Source organism: Lithobates pipiens, unplaced genomic scaffold, assembly GCF_037356315.1.
Source record: "Lithobates pipiens isolate NorthernLeopardFrog02 unplaced genomic scaffold, aLitPip1_a1.2 Scaffold_27, whole genome shotgun sequence".
In the NCBI taxonomy this organism is placed as follows: domain Eukaryota; kingdom Metazoa; phylum Chordata; class Amphibia; order Anura; family Ranidae; genus Lithobates; species Lithobates pipiens.
Window position 1 is genome coordinate 13,955,948 of NW_027507788.1, and position 7,927 is coordinate 13,963,874.

A 7,927-nucleotide genomic window follows, 5' to 3' on the forward strand; every position below is an offset into this window, starting at 1 on the left:
TGTAGTACCCTCTAAGGCTGGAGTTGGTTTCATGTGCATGCTCAGGAGCAAGGGTAGGTACACCATACTTTATTTTCTTTCCTATTTGTTAGGACAATACAGCTTACAATATTTTTTCCAATGTGCTTCAATATTTTGGATACCTTTATGGAGGTGTGAACTAATATCAGCAGCAACATGCAAGCATCAGCATAGATAGTGTCCTATATGATAGGAGTTGGACTTGTACCTACCCAGGAGCAGAAGTGTTAAACCAATCCACGTCTTCATGATTGTTCTCTTTCCTCCCTGAAACATGATAGTATTAACATTGCTTAATAAATAGCAGAAGTAAGCATATAGGGAGCTATGGCTTGGTCCACCAGCTTCCAGTAGAACTAGCCAGTGGAGACCAAGCAATTAGCATTGTCAGATACAAACCAGATCAATAAGAATAGACAAAAAAATTGGGCATGTTGCATTTTTTTTTCCCGAAGCAGGACGTCGCAACACAAGGTAGACTGTCTGTTACCACACAAAGTGGTGAGCTGCATGCACCTATGTTGAAGATGTATTACCTTGGTACAGTAGGGTGCCATTCATAGGTGTGCTCAGCCTATTGCATTAGGGTGTGCACCCCAAAGCTCAAACATGCATGTGCAGTATAGCAGTAGACGGTGTCAGTAGGGATAAGATTGGTTTCAGTCTTTTTTTTTTTTTCTTCCAATTTTATTTTTTATTTTTATTTTTTTTACAATATTTTTTATTTCTTTTTTTCCTAACAATTTCTTAGGCGCCCCATTGAGGGGCTTTGGTGAAATAGCAGAGAAAGGGACTGAGGACAGAGATTCCCCAGTCCCTTTCTCTGTAGCCTCAGCTGTCACAGGGGTAGGGGCATTTCGGCAGTGGAAATCTGCATTGCACAGGGTGATTAGGGTGTGCCCAGGCACACCCAGCACACCCTGTGCGCACGCCTATGGTGCCATTGGATATTAATGCGCTAACAAAAGCATGATGCTTGTGGTAATGCACAAATTAATATGTGCTTTACCACAACAAATACCTGTAAATGGGCAATAGCTGAATTTAAACATATCTGAGATACACATAGGTCAGTAGCCAGACAGTAAATAAATGAATATGTGAAAAGTTGATATAAAAAAAAGGGGGGGGGGGGGGCAGACCTAGTGCCAATTGGTCTATGTTTCTAATAGCATTTCCAATATTTCCTTCATGGCAGGTGCTCTTTCCAATCTTTTGTCTGTCTTTCACTAGTGCCCTGAAACTGAAGTATCAGCATTAGAAATTTAACAGAGAATTGACTGAATGTACCTCGATCGAAATTGGCTTTATCGTTAAATTGTTTATCTTAAACAGATTTTGCAGATAATTCTACAGAATTCTTCTTGAATATTTTCTACAAAATACATATGCAAACTAAACTAGAGACCCGAATGGCCTGAAATAGTACTGAATAAATAGAGGTGCGCCATTTTAAAGACGAAAATCTATTCAAATTTATCAGAAGCAAGCAAAGGAGGAAAGGCACAATTATTTCCAGAACAGCCGTAATCAATTTTAAAGATAATATAATTGTAAGCATTAATTCTATTGTTTCCATGGCAAGTACGGTCTGCATATTAAAGTAATAAAACTTTTACACAACTGACTATAACCTAAGATGTGTGCCATGTAGAATTTTTATAAAATTATAATACATTTTATTTTATAATAATTATAATTATATTAATTATAATAATTTTTATAAAATAAATTTTTCTGTTATTTGGAGAAATACTGTAAATATATTCTTAAATATACTCGTATTCTTTTATTTCACTGACATGAATGATCTGCGTGTTAAATTCTTAAAATTAATAAAACATAAGCAACATTTCACTACATAACTTAAAATGTTAAAAGTTACATATGATAAAATGAAAACCAATTGTAATGAAAATATGAAAACGCTAATTTTCTGAACTAATGTTTTTTCACTCTTTCTATGTATATATCTATACTAGATCATTGAGGCTATATTACTACCTCTATCTTATCATTTTTTTTAGATATTAATGTCAACATAACATTACTTATCTTCAGAAGCATTATTTGTTTTAAAGATAGTCAGTATATACTAATGGATAACTTTACCTTGTTAATCTATACACATTTATGAAGCTTTGTTATATGTTATAATTTATATAAGAATTCTTATGATGCAATTAAGTTGTAACTTGTAAAACGCAATAAAATATTTAACTAAATGAAAACGCTAATTTTTTATAAATAAATGTTATATTTATAACTCTGAAGTAGCAATATCATGATGCTTTGTTAATTAAGAAAAATACATTTAAATTGTAAGCTCTTATGAGCAAGGATCTCTTAACCCTCTTGAATTTTATTATATTGTAACTGTACTGTCTCCCTTTAGATTGTAAAACGCTGCGCAAACTGTTAGCGCTGAATATATCCTGTATAATAACAAAAAGTTCATCCTTAAACCCTGTTACTCTTGTTTCACTGGGATATAGGATCTGGGTATTCCATCCTAAAGCCCCATACACACTATCAGATTGTCTGCTGATTTTTTTCATCAGATTTACCAAAACCATGTAGTAGAAGGCCTGCCTTATTGCATACACATTGAAACTCCTAATGTTTGACCTCATATTATATGTTTTTGGTAATTCTGAAGGAAAAACTCAGCAGAAAATCTGATAGTGTGTATGGGGCTTATTAGAAAAGGTAAGGCTCCATGCACACTGGACGTTAAAAGAATGTTATAAATGTTATGTTTTTGCAACAGCGTTTATTAGCTTTTTTTGCATTTTTCCGCATCAGCACTTTTTAGCATTTTTTTTCTTTTTTTTTTTTTCTTCAATGGATCAAAAACTTAAAAAAAAACACTGGTGAGCCATGTTTATGAGCGTTTGCCGTTTTTTTTTTGTGGTCATAAAAAAGACTCCTGAACACGATTTTATGGCGTTCAGAAAACAGCCCATAAACTCCACTGCTGATAAACGTCCAAAAATGTCCATGTGTGCCATGGACACATAGGATAACATAGAGGGGAGTTTATGGGCTGTTCGCTTCGGCAGCACATATACTAAAATTGGAATGATACAGAGAAGATTAGCATGGCCCCTGCTCAAGGATGACACGCAAATTTCGTGAAGCGTTCCATAAAAAAAACAAAAAACAAACACCCAAACTCACAAAAACGGCTGTTTATGAGCTTCAGTTTGCATGGAGCCTAAGGATTATTTGACTAGATAACCTAAGGCACGCAGAATTTTTTTTTAAGTCCATTAAAACATTAAAATACGTATACAATATATATATTTTGTATACAATCTAAATATATATACCGGTTTATATATATATATATATATATATATATATAGGAATTATATTCAAAGTACAAAATAAATTGTCTCTGAAAAAGTGTTACATTGACAGTAATATAATGTGAGGGACATAAGACTAGATTAAAATTATAAGAAATTGTTTTGTTAACACATTGTTATGAAACAATTGATTATGAAAAAAAGTTATGAAAATATATAATAAGCATTATTCATTATAGCAAAAAAAAATTGTAATAATAAACTGGCAAAAAAGCATTGAAATCACTGTAAAATACATCATATTTTTTCTATGCTCCTATCTCGAAATTTTCTTGACAAATAAAAAAGAAAAAAAAATCCAAGTATTTTTTTTCTCTTGCATACAGAATCCATTTTTGGAAATCTGGTCTAAAAATTGGAAGTGTAGTAAATCTGTAGACTCAAGTGAACAAATTAAAGAATGCAAAATCAACTGTGCACATTAATATATATATATATATATATATATATATATATATATATATATACACACATACACACATATATATATATATATATATATATATATATATATATATATATATATATATATATATATATACATATATATATATATATACACATATATATATATATATATATATATATACACACACATACACACATATATATATATATATATATATATATATATATATATATATATATATATATATATACACACACATATATATATATATATATATATATATATATATATATATATATATATACTGTATATTAAGGATGCACTCATACCATTTTTTTTTACAATGTGTACAAGTACTAATCAGAGAGTATTATTTTTTAGTACTCGCCGACCCCAATTTACCTTCAGCTGTCAGCAGTTGTACAAAGCATTGAAAAGTTATTTACAAATTAAATAAATCGATTTTTTTTTTTTTTAATTTATCACTTTTTCAATGTGAAATGTGTAAATATATGTTAATATAGATGTGTAAAAATATTCATTAACAAAGCAAACAAAACAAAAAAGTTTTAATTGTGTATCGTTTATAAAATAGATGTGAACAAAAGGAAAAAAAAAGCAGGAAAATAGTAATTAAATGGAGGAGAATAGGGAGTTAATTAAGGCTGATTAGAGTTTATTAAGGGTTATTAATGGGTTAAACAGATGAATAATTGTTCAGCCCTTTGATCTGCAGATGAACAAACAGAAATATACAAAAATAAACAATGTTTATTTTTATTTTAGCGTTTCAGGGCTGAGCAATGTTGTTAATAAACATTTCCAGCTGCTTCTTTTTTTTTTGACAGCTCTAAGGGGTATATCTGAAATGAGGGGGGAAGCTCTGCTGATTTTATCATCCAATCATGTGCAAGTTAAAATGCTGTTTTTTTTATTTTCCTTGCATGTCCCCCTCAGATCTACAGCGACTTTACTTACAAATGCCCTTGCAGTGCAAAGTGGATTTTCCTTTAGTGAATAACCCCCCATAGAAGAGTAAAAATGGGAAAAAGAATACCAAGCGGTTTGTTGGGTCTGCCCATTTTATTTTTTATTTTTTTTTAAATGTTCCATAAAATAGAAAAATAACGGATCTACTGGTTGGACCACTGGGTAAACAAAAAAAATAAAAAATCAGGGACTTAGAAAAACAAATTCAGTTTACGTTAACTCTATTTGGAAACTGTATCATACATGTCTTTTTCTTATTTTTACTTCAAATAAAGTCTGACAGTTGTAAGAACCCCCCCCATAGTGCTTTTATAGTTTGTCCAAAACCTGCAACTGTCGTTTTTGTTGTACGCAGACATAAATACGGAGGGAAGTATCAATAAAATCATATTGGATCAAACAGGAATTCATATCACAATTACAATTACAATTACAATTACTACAAGTATTAATTAATCCACCCCCCCCCCCCCATTATAAGAATACAATATTTTTATTTTTTTTTGATAAATGGCATTTAACGAGTCTGCAGTGCTCCTACCTCCGGTGCTTCTGCTGGGTGTCAGGGTTCCGAAGGGCAGTGCCAGCACGGGTCACATTACTTATAACTGTTTGGCTGGGGGAGTTCCTCGGCTGTCACCACGCTCACATTTTTATATGTCGGTGCAACGTACGCTGCTGAGAGGCACAGCCCAAATCCCAGGGCTCAGGTGTCTTTCATGCTATCAATGCAAACACAAGGCTCAGGTGAGATCCTGGTCATAGCTACAGTATGGGGGGAAAAAAAAATGTCAGTTTGCTCCATGTTGGAATCCTTTTAGAAGGAAAGGTCAGCATTGGAAGCCTCCATGCTTCTTTAAAGTGGTGGGCCACCCTGAAAAAAAAAAAAATACATTAAAAATTAGAAAAAAATCTGAAAAAAAAAAAAAAATGAAAACATTTTTTTTTTTTACTTACCAGAAATGCCTGTTGCTAGGCACATCATCCTAATCTGCCTCTTCCTCCTCCGCGGAGATCTTCTTTCTTCTCTCCTCCGTGCGGCTTCTTCTGGGTAATGGGTCGCGCTGTGTTCTGGGAACTGTGTGTCCCAGAACACAGCGCGTCCCATTCACAAAGCGCTGCGCGACTCGCGCATGCGCAGTAGGAGACGGACAGTGAAGCCGCAAGGCTCCACTGCCTGTTTCCCTTAGATAGAATGGCGGCGCCGGGACCCGAGAGCCGAAAGACAGGTAAGTGTGCTTATTAAAAGTCAGCAGCTACAGTGTTTGCAGCTGCTGACTTTTAATTATTTTTTTTTAACCGGCCCTCCTCTTTAAAGCGGTAGTAAACCCGCACTTTTTTTTTTTTTTTTTTAAACCTGCAAAGCAAAAGGCATAATGAGCTAGTATGCACCGCATACTAGCTCATTATGAAATACTTACCTTAGAACGAGGCCCCGACATCTGGCCCGATCCACGCCGAGGGAGCTGACTTGCTCCCTCGGCGTTTCTCCCGTGTATCGCGGCTCCGGCGCTGTGAGTGGCCGGAGCCGCGATATCGTCACTCCCGCGCATGCGCGCGGGAGATTTCAGTCCGGCCGCTCGGCCGCTGCCGGATTTTGACGGCGAGAAACCCCTTGTGCGCATGCGCCGCTGCAGTCAGCGGCGCATACCGAGGGGAATATCTCCTAAACCGTACAGGTTTAGGAGATATTTTTTTTACCTACAGGTAAGCCTTATTATAGGCTTTCCTGTAGGTAAAAGTTAAAAATGTGGGTATACAACCACTTTAAGGTTAAAGAGGAACGGCAGTCCGCTCACATCATTTGTAATAAAAAAAAACATCTCTGCCATTCTAAAGCCCTGTACACACGGTTGGACATTCCAACAACAAAATCCGTCGGAAAAAATGTTGGCCCAAAGTTGTCTTGCATACACACGGTCGCACAAAGTTGTCGGAAAATCCGATCGTTCAGAACGAGGTGGCGTTAAACGCGTACGACGGGACTATAAAGAGGCCAATAGCTTTTCGTCTCGTAATATATTCTGAGCATGCCGGGCACTTTGTCTGTCGGAATTGTCTACACGCGATCGGAAGTTAAACGACCGGATTTTGTAGTCGGAAATTTTTTAGATCCTGCTCTCAAACTTTGTGCGTCGGAAAATCTGATGGAAAAAGTCCGATGGAGCCCCCACACACGATCGGGTTTTCCGACAGCGCGATCCGATCGCACATATTCCGTCGGAAAATCCGACCGTGTGTATGGGGCATAAAGCTTCCCTTCCAATCACTGTTATTTTATATACTAGAAAGGTGTAGCGCTAAAACAATAAATAAACAATAAAGTCCATCGATCATAAAAAACTGAAAAAAAAACGACCGAATCCAAATCTTCATCCAAAAACTGATAGTTAGAGTGGAAAGAATAGCCACCACCAACACCCAAATCAACTGACCCTTCCAGTCAGACACCTTTCACACTGGGGCGCTGTGCAGGCGCTACAGCGCTAAAAACAACGCCCGCAAAGCTCCCTGGAACAGCCACTGCTGTCTCTCCAGTGTGAAAGCCCCGAGGGCTCTCACACTGGAGCGGTGCGCTGGCAGGACGCTAAAAATAAAAAGTCCTGCTAGCAGCATCTTTGGAGCGGTGAAGGACCGGTGTATACACCACTCCTGCCCATTGAAATCAATGGGGCAGTGTGGCTATACCAGTGGTTTTAACCCTTTCGCGGCACCGCCCCACTAGCAGCCAAACAGCGCCGCTAAAACAACAGTAAAGCGGCGCCAGCTCAGAGAAGGAAGGGCTGAGCCCAGCCCTGACAGGGGCACATCTGCGCATGCGTTGCTTTCCTCGGCCATCTGCGCACGCCTGGGGTTTCCCACGCACATGCAAAGACTGCTACCAGGTGAGTCTGAAACCGTGTGTGGAAAATCACTTGCAGATGTGACAACCGGCTCTGCTAGAGGCCAAAGGCGGGAGTGAGCCCGTGGGTACATCTGCACATGCGCCATAATAGTGGCACCCCAGAACGGGGTGTGGAGTCACCTGGTAGGCAAACTTCCACTTGAAAGGGAATCTGGTGAGAGCAGAAATATTGGACCTGCCAGACGTTAAAAGAGTTCTAGGCTTTCAATTTAATTCTTTCTTCTCTTCAAA

The 7,927-nt window shown here is 36.9% G+C and overlaps 1 protein-coding gene and 1 non-coding gene across 2 annotated transcripts in view; one reads left to right on the top strand and one right to left on the bottom strand.

Annotated features, from left to right (window-relative positions):
• LOC143933099 (alpha-tectorin-like) overlaps positions 1-5,650 on the bottom strand; it is a 29,696-nt gene extending 24,046 nt beyond the window's left edge. Inside the window, exons 1-2 of the mRNA XM_077456040.1 lie at positions 5,333-5,650; positions 234-288 (exon numbers count right to left, since the gene is read on the bottom strand). Coding sequence (XP_077312166.1) covers positions 234-270 — 37 coding nt within the window. The 5' untranslated portion in view covers positions 271-288; positions 5,333-5,650. The remainder of the gene's footprint in view (positions 1-233; positions 289-5,332) is intronic.
• LOC143934701 (U6 spliceosomal RNA) lies at positions 3,070-3,175 on the top strand. The gene has a single exon (XR_013263342.1). It is a non-coding gene; the product is annotated as a U6 spliceosomal RNA (small nuclear RNA).
• Positions 5,651-7,927: the final 2,277 nt, after the last annotated feature.